We start from the raw sequence: 16,479 nt of genomic DNA, 5'->3' as shown, positions 1-16,479 counted from the left end.
AATCAATGGCAGCAAAAGAAGTTAGGATGAAAAGAAAAAAAAAGAAAAAAGAAGTTAGAATGACTGTGAATTATTTTTCCTGAACATCAGCTTGGAGATCCACAACTGTTGAATGAATTTGCTGATGTGGCACCTTTATTAAAGTGGGAAAGTTTTGTTAACAGATGTGTGCTAACTGTGTTGCTTTTTCTCCTAGGCTCCAGGTTATGGAGACGTTAGGTTGTCTTTGGAGGCAATCCCTGATACTGTAAACCTAGAAGAACCTTTTCATATTACCTGTAAAATAACAAACTGCAGGTAATGGCAGTGTTTCTGGATGGGTGTCCTTTCCCCCTCGCCTGCATCAAAGAGAATTAAAATCTTTTGACTATGCTCTCAAGTTTCTCCTTGACAAACAGCCTTCTCTGAGGTTGATGTTGAATACTGTAAAGTTCTTCATCTGCTAACTGTATATATTACATATTTTGAGGTCTTACTTTATTAGGCATTTTCTGTATTTTATTTCCTTCATGCATTGTACCCTACGAGGTAGATATGAATTAATCACATTTTATGCAATACAAAGCCAATTCAGAGGTTAAGTAACTTAGTCAAGCTGAGAGAGCTAGAAAAGATGGGGCCAGAATTTGAAACCAGGTGTATTTGACTTGAGAGTCCATGCTGTTTTCATTTTTTGCACTTCCTCACACTTCAGATTATTAAAACATAAACTAGTACATTCTTATGGAATGATACATTACAGATTTAACATTGTAAGATAGATTTTTCTGAGGCATACTTATACCTGAATTTTATCTTTAGTATTAAGAAAGTAATTTGTCACAAATTTAATACAAGGGGTCACTTAATTATAGATTGGAAAATAGAGCCTTATAATAGAGAGTATAATCTAGCTATTGGGATGCAAAGAGCACAGGGCTTTGAAGCCAACAAAACTGAGGATTAAAGTCCAGTCCTATCACTTTTGGTACAACCTCTGTTACTACTTGGGATGTATTATTCGTTGTGGCACTTTGATACTATTGCAGTGATGAATCCCAATGCACATAGTCTGAATGTATAATCTTTTAAAATTCCATATCCATTCCAACTTTGATATAGGAAATACCCATCCATGACAATTATAAAAATACTCCCTCCCTCTGAAGCTAGTGACCCTCCCACACGGTTAATCATTCCTTTCTGTCACAGCAAATTTTAATATAGTTTTTTAGTGACACTCATGTATTGCTGTGGTTTTTAGTTTCTCTTTACTAAATTGTGCATTATTCAACAGAAGGGACCATGTCTTCCCTAGCATTGTAAATGCACTGCCTGCCATGTCATTGGAGTTCAGTAAACAGCAACTCACATGGGGTGAAAACCCTTTGTGTATAAGTGTGCTTTTGGATTTTTTGTTTAAATTTTTTGAGGTATAGCAAATCAATGACCAAATGACAAAATAAAATTCATGTTAGGTGATTGAAGTTTTCTAAAAACCACCTGTTTCTTAGATCTTCAGTTTCCTTATCTATAAAAATAGGACCCCCACCACTGCCACCCACCTACACACAGACACATACACACAATATACAGTAACTGGCTTTTTGTGAAATGTACTGACAAAATTCATGTAGTGCATCTAACCTGGTCGATGGCACATAATGGATACTTCAAATGTTTGTTGCAGAGATAGATACATATAAAGCTAAATATCATTAAATGAGTATGTGAAAGAATGTATAAATTGCAATTTAAATAAATATTTAAAATATGGAGCCAACTATGAGAGGATAAAAAGAGGTCAAACAGTTGAGTGTGGTCAGAAATGGTGGTAGAGCCAGAGGACTATTTTTTACTATGAGCCTTTGGTAATTTAAAAAAAAAAAAAAAGTGTATACCTTCATTGAAAGTTATTTTTAACTTTACATGTTTAAGCTAAACTGGTGCTATCAGTTATAAGCAGAAGGAGTCTTTTCACATGAACACTGAACAAACGTGGATAGTATTTACTTAGAAATCTTGTCTGTCGTTTTATCTGCAGGGTAAAGGAACATAGATTAAATAGCAAAAGGCTCAGTTTATCTTTGTCTTTCCTGTAGAATACTTAACAGAAATAGGATGGAAGCATAGCAACAAGGTGAGACACAGATGTCTGGAAGTTTCCCAGAGAAATGGCAAAGCTGCCAACAGATCAGCACCAGGGAGCCAGGATTCAATAATAGAACCAGAAGGCTTATATCCAGACAGGCAGATCAGTCTCAGTGCTTTAAACCCTAGAAGACGCCATATCTTTCATTTTCCTGATTGTCTCAAGTGAAATAAAAACGACATTATAGCTTTTTATTTCTGATTCCACTTTTATTCTTCTGGACATCCCGAAAACAAATTCATTGGCACTAGTGGAAGAAATATCACAGAACCGCTTTGTGAAAGGAACAAGATTTATTCCTGTCTTTCTGATTCCTCCAGCAGTGAAAGGACTATGGATCTGGTTTTGGAAATGTGCAATACCAATTCTATCCACTGGTGTGGCATTTCAGGAAGACAGCTTGGAAAGCTACATCCAAGTTCCTCTCTCTGCCTTGCCCTTACTCTCCTGTCTTCAGTACAGGGACTGCAGGTGCGCTATCTTTTCAGTATTTGGGGACTGTTAACCAGTGGTCATTTACTATTTCCATTTTTTTCCTCTGATAAATTACCAATGAATGAAACTTTACACCGGTATCTTTCTCTCAATAGAGTGTCTCCGGCTTAAGACTAACTGACACGTTCTTAAAGAGAACATATGAATATGATGACATCGCACAGGTCTGTGTGGTATCTTCGGCCATCAAAGTGGAGAGCTGAAGAAAATTTCCAGTGTTCTGCTTTTCATTGAGTTTAACAGAACTTTCTGTATCTCTGTCACCTTTGTGAAATGATCGAGTCTACAACAAAAATAAGTATCTATTATTTAAATTTCTTTCCTGCAAAAGTTAAAATATTAAATATTTGTTTTGAAAACAGCCATCTACTGATTTTATCTTATGAGTTATATTCTAAAAGAATATTTGTACATTTTCTATACATCTCCTATTGGATTTCATTTCTCACCACTGGACTTTGTTCTCCAAAAGCTCTGTATTTGAGGCCATTTACCCCTAGCAAGTATCTGGAACAGGGGTTAGCAAGCATTTTATGTAAAGGGACAGATACTAAATATTTGTCTTTGCAGGGAATGTGGTTTCTGTTGAAAATTCTTAGCTCTGCTGTTACAGTAGGAGAGCAGCCAGTAGGCAAAAAGAGCACAGCAGTATTTACAAAAACAGGCAACTGGCCAGATTTGGCCCGCAGGCCATAGTTTGCTGACCTTGACTTAGAATATAGAACTGTTTCTTAAAACTTTAGATTATTATAATACTCTATTTAAAACTTTTCAATTAGTCCATTTTTCCCCTAACTCCTCAGTCAGCAGAAAAAGTTGAAAACTATAGTAAAAATAATAAGTAAATAAAACAACTAGAGTAGTCCCTGTGTAACCTTATATTGCAAACACAGTATGAGTTCTCCTAGTGTTTTCAAAGTTACTATATTTGTATGTATCTGTTTGTATGTACATATAAACAGATCTAAATTTCAGTTACTAACAGCAGATCAGAATTGGCTTAATTTCTTGGATTGTTGATTACTCTATTAACTTTTAACTAAGAAACCTGATAATTTTCTAACTCAAAGCCAGAAAGTCCTGGGTTTTTTTTTCATATTGAAAAACAAGTGACTTATTTTCATAAGGCATATTGAAAGGATTTCTACCTTCTGATATTTGGTTTTGAACTCTAAGTCATGCATTACTACTACAAAACTATCTGTAGATGTAATCACACTGATTTACTTATGTCAGGAACAAAACAGTGAGAAAGTTAATATTGTAAACAACTTTGAGGGGCTCCTGAGCGGCCCAGTCGGTTAAGTGTCCAACTTCAGCTCAGATCATGATCTCGAGGTCTGTGAGTTCAAGTCCCATGTGCGGCTCTGTGCTGACAGCTCAGAGCCTGGAGCCTGCTTTGGATTCTGTGTCTTCTTCTCTGTCTGCCCCTCTCCCACTTTTGCTCTATCTCTCAAAAATAAATAAAAACATTTTTTAAAAAAAGATTGTAAACAACTTTGCAACATGAATATAGTAAGTTTCAATATTTTGTAAGGACAACAAAAGCTTATGCTGTTAAATAAAAACTTATTTTGGTAAGTTGAAATTCAAGAATGTATATAGAATCGCTTAACTGTTAGAGGTATTAAGTCAAATACAAAAATTTGTTTTTCTTAAATGCATAATTATTTATTGCCATGACAAATTATTTGGTCCAAAGTGAAAGCTATATTCAGAATGAGATTTGCCCCTTAAGTTGCACTAATAATGAAATCTGTGCAAAATAAAGTAAAAGCAGTGTAAAGTTGAAGTCTGTCTTCCAGAATGAGTAAGACTGATTAAATGATAAGTCTTGATAGTCACTGTGTATTTTGATTGCTTTTCAAGTATGCTCTCATGACTGAACCTTGTGTTTCATTGTTCCAGATTTTAAAAGTAACATATAATGGTCTTTTGGCATCTGCTATATAATTTGATCTAATTATAAACTCTCTTTTTATGATAAACATCGTCCATTCCTTAAGTAAAGGTTAGATAACGTCATCTTGGAAGGGATCTGTTTAAATCATATTATAAAAATTAGGTAAACAATTTGGTATATTAAATGAAAATGTCATTTGCATAAAAAGGACCTTTTAGGTTTTACATAGCATCATAACTGCTATAGCTACAACAATGAAATGTGGTTAATGGAAGCCAGTCATTCCTAAGGGGAATGTATATAAAGATTCAATGTTTTCTTGTTCCACACCAGCCAGTATAGTATCTGGGGCATTCCTTATAATTTCTTAGCACAGTCCAATGACACAAAACTTTCTTGAAATAATTTGCAATGCAATGATTCCAAAGTGATGAAGGGATCTAGAGAGCAAAAATCCAGGTAAGTGGACAGATACTTACAGTGAATTTGTTATAGGTGGTATAACAGCCAAGAAACAGATCAGAAAGTTGAAATGGAAGAAATACACCAGCTCTTCATGTAAAAGAATGGCTGTCCCAGCTAAAGATATTAGCAAATCAAGACATTGTTTTAAAATGGTTTTCCTTATAATGCCTTGGTCTGATTTTGGTATCAGAGTAATAGTAATAGCTAAATAAAATGAGTCAGAAGGGTTTTCTCTTTTTCTGTTTTCTGATAGTGTAGAATTGATAGTATTGCTTCCATTAAGTGTTTGGCAAAATTTACCATTGGAATCATCTGGGCCTATAGCTTGCTCTGCTGGGGGATTTATCTATTTCCTTACTGAGCTTTGGTAGCTTTTATCTTACAGGGAATTTGTGTGTTTAATGTAAGTTGTCCAATATATAGGCCTAGAGTTGGTCACTGTATTTTCTGATTACCCTTTAAAGTCTGGAGGGCTGCAGTGATATTCCCTCTTTCACTTTTGGTACTGTTGATTTGCATTTTCTCGATTTTCATAGTCAACTAAAGGCTTACCAGTTTTACTGATCTAAAAGCATTTTAATATATTCAAGATAGTTTTGCTAGAAACTTTCTCTTACCACTGGATAAGAGTAGCTATTTTTAATTAAGTAAGCTCTATACCCAACGTGGGGCTTGAACTCATGATCCTGAGATCAAGAGTCACATGCTGTAGGGACTCAGCCAGCCAAGTACCCCAAGAGTAGCTAATTTTTAATTGTGGATCAGGTTTCACTTTTGTTTTCAGCACAGTCCTTTCATGTGAATAGTTAGTACTTCATTCTGTATTATGCTTGAACACTAGGAGTTGAATTTAACCTCATGAACAATAAAGTTGGTTTAAATGGAATACAGGATATTGAATTCAGAGGGCCTAAAATTTAAGTCCTGCTCTTCTCTGGCCAGACTGTAGATTCCTATGGGTTTTCCCTGTAAGCTGAGCACAGGCAGTGAGGTATTTGCTGGTCTGAGGAGAAATCTCTAACTTACCGTTACTCTAAATTAGAGTCCTTAGACCTACATCAGAACCGTGTAGGATGCTGTTTAAAATGGTGATTCCTAGGCATTACTATAGGACCTGTTAAATAAAAATGGAAAGTGTGGCTCTGGATCTGCATTTTTAATTCTTACAGTGAAATTACAGAACCACTGTTCTAATCTCACAAGAGGAAGAAAGGAAGAGTTGATTTTTAACCTTGTAGATACCACATTATTAGTCTTTTGAGGAGAACAGTTATAGTAAGGCCTTCATCATCATGAGTATTACTGAGTTAATTTTATATTACTTAATTTTTCAGTTTTCTCTCACAACACTTGTGAAATGATTATGTGTTCACCCAACTTTACCAATTTCATAATTAACAAAAATTCTAGTTAAAATGGTCTCTCATCACTGTAGAGTCATGCCATTAATACTTAATGCCATATCTCTTCATTAACTACTATGATCTGATGTCCATAAAATATTTTAAGTCCCCTGTTATGTTTACATTGCATCAAATTAAGATGAAGCATAAAAGCAACATGCCAAGCCAAATTATAGCAAAGGTTTTTATGAACAAGCAATGTTAGTGATAGAAGCTTTTTATAAGCCATCAAATAATTAGTTTTAAAAAATCAGTATTTATAGGCACATAATTAAATGCCACTTAGAAAATCCTTAACTTGAGAATCAAACCACTGGCTTATTTAAATGTAAATATATTTAAGAGTTTCCATGGTAAGGTCACCATTGGGGAAATTGTGCTAGTTAAATTGAATAGTTATACAATGGACCTAACCAGTACCATTAAGGATTTCTAAATGTATTTGATTATGTACTTAGAGTAATTGGCCATGCTAACGTTATCAAGATCAAACTGCAGGCAAGATTGGTTAAGAACTATGCAAACAACCTGAACATCCTACTTTCACCTTCTGTACATTCACAGCATCTATTTTTCATTTCAAAACAGCCCTTGAACCAAATGCTGCTTCTCACCAGCTCTTAGTATTCCTTGTTCCGCATCAGATCAAGCAGCATTAAGGACAGTACTGGCCCCTGTGATAGATATTCAGTACTGATAGCACTATCAGAGCTAAAGCTAGGCAACAAATTTCTTCTCTCCAAACATGCTGTTCCATGGCTGTATATTTCTCCTGAATCAGCATGAGAAACCTTTCCTCTTGGTCATCCCCATCTTTCAAAAAAGTCTGCTTAAGGGAATTTGGAGCTAGAGAACTTGCCAATACACAGCGCTACTGTTCAATAAATATACTCTGCTATTAGGTCTAATATACAAATATGATGATGATGATTTGATTTGAAAATGGAACCCTGTTCAGTACTATACTGGCACTCAACAGGGCTAATGATCATTTGTTTACAAAGGAGTCATGTTCAAGTCTGTTTATGATAAACCTATCATCTAGACAGATTGATTCTTTAGGTGTCTTTCTTTTGGCCACTATCTACAGCAAACATTTAAGAGCCATAATCATTTGTGCTCTGGGCTAGGGTCCCTGGTCAAGTCAGGAATGTTCTTCAGTACTGCTGCTGAATGATCTGCTCCGGATGTGATTTCTAAGTTGCTCTATAAGTTCAGGATTCTGTTGCTGTATCTGCTGAGCAAACTGCTGTCCCCTGTAGTAAAGAGGCAAAGTGGTATGAATTAGGAATTTCCAGTCACATAATACCCATGCAAAAAGAACTGCAGAGGATGTGGGTATTACTCAGAGGGAACCTTTTCTATAAAAACAACTTTTAGGGGCGCCTGGGTGGCGCAGTCGGTTAAGCGTCCGACTTCAGCCAGGTCACGATCTCGCGGTCCGTGAGTTCGAGCCCCGCGTCAGGCTCTGGGCTGATGGCTCAGAGCCTGGAGCCTGTTTCCCATTCTGTGTCTCCCTCTCTCTCTGCCCCTCCCCCATTCATGCTCTGTCTCTCTCTGTCCCAAAAATAAATAAATGTTGAAAAAAAAAATTTTTAAAAACAACTTTTAGAATCATGGCTTTAGTATCTTCAAGTTTACCAATGCCTCCATATAGCATTATTACAGCACAGTGTTCTTTATAAGGAACAAAACACCCATGCTAAAAAGTGACTCCCTGAAATGCATATAATCCACACAACAAATAAGCTAAGGGCTGAAAAGTACATGCTTTCATTGTATGTGCTCAAATACAATTTCTCTTGTCATCAGGTATGATAGGTGTCATACCCATTCTGGTCACCTGTATGTCACCTAAGAGAACTGATTTTTACAAAGGCAAAGAAATGTAATACAAATTCCTGAGTGTGTAACCCTCAATTACAAGTGTTACATATCACTATAATCATGCCACTTAAAGATCACTGTAGAAATGCAATATTCTAAGGGGTAACATGATCAAAAAAGGAAATGCTCTGAGGGTTGATGGGAGGTGGGAGGGAGGGGTGGGTGGGTGATGGGTATTGAGGAGGGCAGCTTTTGGGATGAGCACTGGGTGTTGTATGGAAACCAATTTGACAATAAATATCATATATTGAAAAAAAAAGGAAATGCTATTTGTGTCTTCATATAACATTTCCAGTGACAACATGACACACAGATTGAAAAATCAATTCAAAGAGTAGAGTATCTTGGGGCACCTGGGTGGCTCGGTCGCTTAAGCATCCAACTCTTGATTTCAGCTCAGGCCATGAATTCACGGTTTGGGAGATCGAGCCTCAATTGAGCTCTGTGCTGACAGAGCCTGCTTGAGATTGTCTCTCTCTCTGTCCCTCCCCCACTCACATGCTTGCTCTATCTCAAAATACATAAATAAACACTAAAAAAAAAGTAACTTGGGTGGAAGTGAAGGTAGTGTGCTCAAGTAACGAGAAGATGCAAAAAGTATCTTTAGTGATGACATATGCACTGAAAAGTTCAAATGAAATGGTTTCCTACATTGTTGGAACATTAATATATGTAATATGTGATTTTTAGATACACCTAAATTAATAAATTAATACATTCTTTGAGTAGATATTTGAATTTCATCTACATCCTTGAGTACCTATTCAAATCTGCCAGAAAACTTTTTCATGGATCCAGATCTTCTGGATTTCTGCCCTTCAGTCTGAAAATTCCGATTTATAAACTTCTCTAGATTGCATAACTACTGAGGCCACTGATATGAACAGTGAAAGAAAATTTTAAAAAGGAAACCCTGGTCCTCTCACTTTAGAGGCAAGCTGTAAAACATAAACTTTTTTACTATTTGTATTTAAGTAACACTTACGCTTGGATGAGGCTAGACAGGTCAGTTAGGCCTCCAACTCCAGCAGCAGGTCCCCCAATGGCATTTGTCATCATTCCTGACATTCTAGAATAGGCAAAAGATAGATCACTAGGATTGGTATATATTCTTAACAAGCAGACTAAGGAGAAATCAGCTAAATATACCCGCACTGTGTAGGAAGATAGGTCAAATGTGCATGGCTATCAGTTCTAATTGGCATTTATCTATCATTTATCACTTATCATTTTGGTGGTGATGTGCTCAAATTAGGAACCTGGCAGGTAAGTGGAAAGGGAAAATATACTTACAGCTGCTGAACTTGAGGATTCTGCATTAAACTTGCTGCCTGGAATTGAAAAGCGGCATTTCCCATTAAAGGCAGTTAATATTTATGGGTCTTTAACAAAGACTTGGAAAAAAAAGAATGAAAGCAAAACCAGTATATAGTAACATTTTCTAGAGTTTTAGCATACTCAACGAAGTGGGAATGTAAAAAATAGAGAAGTACTAGAAAAAATGGCAGTGAAAGTATATTGCAAGGATAAAGAGGTTACACACACTATAATAAACTAACCAGTTTACTTCCTACTAGTGACCAGATCAATAAAGCCAACAGGAAAAATAAAAACTTTAAAAGTATGGCTAAAGAATCTTCTACCCTTGAGGGTCTCCTTCAAAAGAGGACTCTAGGAGATGTGACCTTGCTCCAAGGGGCTCAGCAGTATTAATCGTTCCTGTGCTTACAGTAGGAGGAGAATTCTATTCATTCATGCATTCACTTGTATAACTTTTAGTTTTGAAAGCATAACAATTTTTTTTGCCTCAAATTTGTTCCATCAACAATGTTCATGTAAAATTTAAATGGAGTCTAAATCTTTGTAGACAGTAATTTTTCATTCACTGACCCTAAACAAGGTGTTGGGAGAAGCCATCATGTGCTCTCATTACCATAAAGAGAACTGTTAGACTTGCCAACAATTCAATAACTCTCCTCAAGTTTCAGGATTGGTGCTTCTGGTACCAACGCATGAGTGCTATGGACATTACGCAGGAAAACCAGGATTTATAAGCTATAAATATAAAGCATTTCATTTCACAATCTTTTTTTTTTTTTTTTTTTTTTTTTTTAGTTTATTTTGATAGAGAGCAAGAAAGAGCATGAGTGGGAGAAGGGCACAGAGAGACAGAGAGAGAGAATCCCAAGCAGGCTTTGTGCTATTAGCACAAAGGCTAATAGCACAAAGGCTGATGTGGGGTTCTAACTCAAAAACCGTGAGATCATGACCTGAGCTGAAATCAAGAGTCGAATGCTTAACTGAATGAGACACCCAGGTGCTCCTTTCACAGACCTTTTTATCTGATTCTGCAAAAGCAGTTCACCCTCTTCTAGTTTCTGGGACGTAGAAGAGATACAGAGGAGATGCTAGAGCTTTTCTGGCCACTTTGAAGTATGCAGTCCTCTAGTCACTCTAAGGTAGAAAACAACCTCCGGAATTCACTTCTTGCTCACTGTAATAACCAAATACATAAAATTCATTTACAGGCAAAACGTTTCACCTCCCAAACGTGGGCCTACTAGAGGTGGGCCAGTTGCCTGCTCTTTTTCCACCACAGTGCCTCTATGCCTCTTCTCCCAGCTTGTTAGGCAAGAGTCCTGGCTCTGTGGGAAGGAAGAGAGTCACAGGTGCAGGCAGATTCTTTGATGACTGGTACTAGCTCAGTGGTTCTGCACCTGTGCTCAGTGGGTGTGCAAGTTGTTTAAAACTACTCTGGTTCTCTATAGCGGCACTTTTGAGGTCCTGCAGAAACTTCCCCCACCCCCACCAATCTGGGCATTTCTCGTCCATTCTCTGAAAAAGGTAATTAATTTTCTGGAAGGACAGTATGAAGAACACTGTAGTCCCAGGTTCTTCACAGCCCTCTAGTCCTGAGGCTCTGTATTGGAAACCTTTCTGGGCAGATTCACACAGGACTATCTTATGAGCACATGTGCTCACCTTGGTCCACAGGAAACACATCTCCCCTCCACTGGCTTCAGTACAGTTACTTCCTAAACCATACAGCCTTCTTTAGCTGGCATGTCAGACCCCAGTCTACTGTCTTCCAAACTGAGGGCCATTTAGAAAGCTCTCTAAGAAGGCCAGAAAAGCCTTTTCTCTGTGGGCTAGAGAGGAAGGCAGCCCTTTACTTCCCTCATACATGAAAAAGGGCTTTGTAACTTCAATAGCTTTCTCCAAAAAGCCTGACTCTCTATCAACCTGACTCTTTATACAAGTCACACAGTATGTTTTTTACCCGCACCTTTTGCAACATTTCACCTTGGTGCACAGCGTCTCGAGGGCTAAACCAAATCTGAAAGTATAAGAAATCCATTTTCACATCCTGCTACAAGAGCATAGCCCGACACCCGCAAATGAGTAACAATGCTTAAAAATGTCACAAAACCTACAAAGAGACATATAATTGTTGACATGTAAACCGGAAGACCAACTTAAATTTGATGGGCTCAATCCTGAGACTTGAAGAGAGTTCCTGAATTATTTGCAAGTCGTAATTAACTACTGTCTACAAAGATTTCAACTACCAATTGCTACAAACCTACTAAATGTTCAAAAGACTTCTTTAACTCACTGGGAATGAGCCCTCCATGCCTTTCAATTCAAATGAAGATTTTTGTGGATGCATGACAACATTTTTTGAAGGAACCAAAGGCGAATACAAGTAGTACCGCGCCCTTCCAAGGGCATGGCATGTGGTGGAATGAATGATTCTCAGCCAGAAATATTACAGATTACCCAGGTAATATCCCTGACCCATGAAATCAGAGTTTCCACATTTTGGACCAGAACATATATGTTTTCAAAAAGATCCATGAGTGATTTTGTTGTTTTGTAGGATGAAGTACATACAAAGGAGAATTATACTAAAAGTTCAAATAAACTCTTATGAAAGGAAGGAAGCAGGCCATGTTGAGAGGAGAGCTTAGGGAACCACCACAGCCAAACTCCTTAGATCAGACCTCCATTATTAGGGATCTTCCTAAGGCCACTTTCATGTAAAAGAGTTGTTTTTAATCTTTTGTAGATTTGCAGACCCCTTCACCAATCAGATGAAAAAAAACAGTTCTCTCTAGAAAAATGCATATACGTACATGTATACAAATTTTTATATACAATTTCAGGGAATCCATGGGCTCCCTAAAGTCCATCCATGGCTTTCTCATAAAGAGATCCATACCTGAGCCAGAGCATTATATGACCATTCTACTGCTGTTACCCCCACCACCTCTACAAAAGCTCCCCTATTTGTTTCTTCAAGTTTGGGAACCATATAACTCTATGGAAAACAGCCAGCAGAGCAGAAAAGGAAATATACTCACCATACTAATGAAGGCTGGATTATTTATTAAGCTAGCCATGTCAAAGCTCAATCCAGTTCCTGTCTGTAAAACAATTATATCTGAGAATTATTCTAACCACTAAAATTTGATTCTAATAAATTGTGAATGAGAGAAAATATTTCCCTCATTTGGCATTAATAACTTACAGGACTAGATACCTCTCTTAACTTCTGTTCTGCTATTTTCAGATTTGACTTGTAAGAATCATTTTCAGGGTCAAGATCTAATGCCTTTTGATAACTTGTAACTGCTTCTTCGAATTTATTTATGGCAGTGAGGGCCAGTCTGAAAAGAATACAATATAAGATATGATTAAAGAACATCACAAAGAAACATCTGTCTCAGTATTCAATGTGAATCCAGACTACACATTTAATTTATTCACTGTACTATGATTCACAGAAGTATCACTAAAATTCCTTCTAATTCCAAGATTCATAAGTCTGGACTTTATCTATTCTGCTTGCTGACAAACGTGGCTGTCCTATGAATCATGAATTTAATGCTTAGAAATGACTCTTACCTACCCTTCCAATTTTAAGCCTAATATGTGAAGTAATTTGCCTTATGAATGATAAAGCTCCACAAAGAAGAGAGCTAACAATCCTGTGGCCATTTTAACTCCATGAAGCTAAAACCATTTCAAGAACTCTGAACTAGATTTGTGCTTCCTAATGTCCCACTTTCTTCCTTCTTCCTAGCAGGGACCCTGAGCCACAATAAATATCAATTTGCCATTAAAAAAGTAAAAATAGGGGCTCCTGGGTGGCTCAGTCGGTTAAACGTTCAACTTCGGCTCAGGTTGTGATCTCGCAGTTCCTGAGTTCGAGCCCACAGCGGGCTCTGTGCGAACAGCTCAGAGCCTGGATCCTGCTTCAGATTCTGTGTCTTCCTCTCTCTCTGCCCCTTCCCTACTCATGCTCTCTCAAAAATAAATAAACATTAAAATAAACTTTTTTAATTAAAAAAAATAAATAGAAATAAAAATAAAAAATAAAATTGGGTTATGAGGTATCAGCAAGCTTCTCCTGAACAAGACATGTTTATTGTCAAGTAAATAAAATTAGCACCCTTTACAACTCAACACATATCCCAGGCACAGATCAAAGAGTTAGTTACTAAATTTTTATATTTTCGCTACCTAGTTAGTAGAATTTATTTATCAGACAATTACTTCAGAACTACATAATAATGGTGTATATGGAGAGAAAGTACTGAGGTTTTTTATTTGTTCTATGTTCATTTTTAATAAATTACCCCAATTCTTTCTTGGACGACTTGCCTCCCAGACTTCTGATCTAGACAGAATACAGGGCCTAACCAAAGAAAAGTTCTCAGAACCTAATTTGTTTTCTACTTGTCAACCATGAAAGATACGTCATCAGAGTCCTCAACTAATCAACAGTCAATAAGTATGTATTGAAATCCTACTGCATACCAGAGACTACTTTATAGTTCACAATGAGAAAGGAAAAGTCCTTGAGTTTAAGAAAATTTCATCCTCCCTGGGAAAATAAGCAATAAACAAACAAAAAATAGTAATATTAAGGAGAATGAATAGGGGAGCTCCTCAAAGACAGGCACACTAAAAAGACCTGAGTGATGAGAAGAAGGCAGCCACATGAAAATCAGAGGAGGGGCATCTAAAGAGAAGACACAGCAAACACAATGGCCCTGAGAAGGCTTAAGGAACGGGACAAAAGCTGATGAGGAGGAAGCACAGAAAATAAAGTGTGGAAAGAGATGACATCAGGGAATAATTAGGTGCCAGATCATATATGACTGTCGTTTGGAGTCTGGATTTTATTCTGGTTGCAACGGAATGACAGATCTGATCTATGTTTTAAAATGTTCACTCTGGCTTCTCTGCAGAAGACTGACATGGGTGGGGGTGGAAGGGTAGCAAGGGGACCAGTTATGAAGCTACTGCAATAGCCCATTTACGAGATGATAATTTGACTAGGGCTATAAACAAGACAGCATTCAAGATACATAGTACTGAATATGGAAACCAGAATTGACAGGACTTGCTAATAGAATTAGTTGTGTCAGGTGTAATAAGAATGAAGGAGACTCCTAGGCTTTTGACCTGAGCACTGGGTATAGGTGAATGATGACACCATTTACTGAGATGGGGAAGATTTAAGAAGGGAACAAAAGTTCTTTTGGGGACATGTTAAGCTTTAAATGCCTATTAGTATCTAGGTGGAGATGAAAAGTAATTGAATATATGAGTATGGAATTCAGGCATTTAATTTAAGAGCTCCATCAAACAAAGCTGAGTCTCATTAATAACAGTAGTTAAATTCTATAAAGTCACCACAAACACTAAATTAGTAAATAATGAACAACTCCTCCCAGAGGAAATACAGGGTTGGGATCCTGTGAGCTTTTGGTTACAACATTTTCATCAATAGGTCAAAATATAATCTTATTTTACATGTGTTTCTGTTTAAAGAAACCTTATTTAATATATATTACTGATTCATTAGCAATGAACTAACAGCCAACAGCACTAACTCATTTCTGATCAAGAATTATCTAACACATGTATTTTCTTCATAAGGTGCATTCTAGCCTTCTTGTGCTTAGGAACACTAGACAACACTTCAGCCTACATTTGGGGGCCAGTGTAAACAGGAAATCAACCACAAAAGGCATAAAAAAAGCAAAAAAAAAAATATATACAGCACTAAAAAAACTGTGAAAAGGACACTTGTTTACAGCCTAAGAGCTAAAACAAAAAGGCAGAGCTTTATCAGACCTCTGCGGAGAACTGGCATGACAGACAAGTGACTCAAATTTTTCACCCTTCTGTGAATGACCACCAAAGCACAGTGAGTATTGATTTGGGGGTTGCAAACAAATTGCAGCATGTAGGCAAATTCATGAATACAGACTCCATGAATAAGGAGTACAGACTTAAAATGGAATTTAAAAGCATGGGACAGGACAGAATCAGAAGAGAGAACAGACAAACGACAGCAGCAGGAGAGAAAGCCCTGAAGTACGCCATTATCTAGAGGCAGTAGAGAAGGAAGAAACAGTAAGAGACGAGGAAAGAGCATCCAGTGAAGGAGAAGGAAAACTAGGAAGTATGATGACACAGAAGCAGAGAGAATGAAGTATTTCAAAAATGAGTTAATCATGCTGGGGCACCTGGCTGGTTCAGTCAGAAAAGCATGCGACTCTTGATCTTGGGCTCGTGAGTTCAAAGCCCCCATACTGGGTAGAGAGATTACTTAAATCAATAATCTTACAAAAAAAGTTACTTGTGCCAAATACTAAAACATGGAGCAGGGTAAGGATACAGACACGAACACTGGCCTTGGCAAAATATAGACAACTGGTGACCTTGAACAGGGCTATCAGCACAGTGATAGAGAAAAAGGCCTTATTGGAGTGAGTGGAGAGCAAATGAGACATGAGGGAGATGAGAGAGCAAACCCAGCCAGCCATGGGGACAATGCAAAAAAGAGGAGCTGGGAAATGGCCTCGCGGAGTAAAATCTTGGTTCCAGTGGGTGATTTTCTAGGACCTTTCCAGGCGCAGTCACTGCCGCTGTTAGAGACAACCTTGTGTTGCAGAAGATAAAGGAGAGGACTCCAAGAGTAAAGTCCTGAAGAAGGTACAAAAGGATGAGACCTAAGGCATGAATGAAGTCTTAGATAAGAACCCTCCCATTTGAAAAGGAATAAAAGGCAGTCTGTGAGGATATAAATGCAAGTAGATTGGTTGATTCAGAAGTAGGAAGAGTTATTTTTCTTCTACATGGATCTATTTTCTTAGTTAAGTGCAACGCAATACCAT

At 37.3% G+C, this 16,479-nt stretch overlaps 2 protein-coding genes across 9 annotated transcripts in view; one reads left to right on the top strand and one right to left on the bottom strand.

The window, feature by feature from the left end:
• The window catches only part of TRAPPC13 (trafficking protein particle complex subunit 13), a 46,746-nt gene extending 42,282 nt beyond the window's left edge, over positions 1 to 4,464 (top strand). For 2 of the 7 annotated variants that reach the window (XM_025925084.2, XM_086699879.1), the window contains 3 exons: positions 197 to 297; positions 2,455 to 2,602; positions 2,722 to 4,464. In XM_025925084.2, the coding sequence (XP_025780869.1) occupies positions 197 to 297; positions 2,455 to 2,602; positions 2,722 to 2,829 (357 nt within the window). In that variant the 3' untranslated portion in view covers positions 2,830 to 4,464. Of the gene's footprint in view, positions 1 to 196; positions 298 to 2,451 lie in introns of all 7 variants that reach the window. The other 5 variants (XM_025925082.2, XM_025925083.2, XM_086699878.1 and 2 more) reach the window with 3 other exon arrangements.
• Positions 4,465 to 6,135: 1,671 nt separating this feature from the next.
• SGTB (small glutamine rich tetratricopeptide repeat co-chaperone beta) overlaps positions 6,136 to 16,479 on the bottom strand; it is a 47,332-nt gene continuing 36,988 nt past the window's right edge. The window contains exons 7-11 of one of the 2 annotated variants that reach the window (XM_086699885.1): positions 12,828 to 12,954; positions 12,649 to 12,711; positions 9,578 to 9,615; positions 9,270 to 9,353; positions 6,136 to 7,653 (exon numbers count right to left, since the gene is read on the bottom strand). In XM_086699885.1, the coding sequence (XP_086556011.1) occupies positions 7,542 to 7,653; positions 9,270 to 9,353; positions 9,578 to 9,615; positions 12,649 to 12,711; positions 12,828 to 12,954 (424 nt within the window). In that variant the 3' untranslated portion in view covers positions 6,136 to 7,541. Of the gene's footprint in view, positions 7,654 to 9,269; positions 9,354 to 9,577; positions 9,616 to 12,648; positions 12,712 to 12,815; positions 12,955 to 16,479 lie in introns of both variants that reach the window. The other variant, XM_025924506.2, reaches the window with a different exon arrangement.

Source organism: Puma concolor, chromosome A1 (assembly GCF_028749965.1).
Source record: "Puma concolor isolate L17-30 chromosome A1, mPumCon1.1.hap2, whole genome shotgun sequence".
NCBI classification, from domain to species: Eukaryota; Metazoa; Chordata; class Mammalia; order Carnivora; family Felidae; genus Puma; species Puma concolor.
The sequence above is the reverse complement of the archived record's forward strand: the minus strand, read 5'-3'. Positions and strand labels throughout refer to the sequence as shown.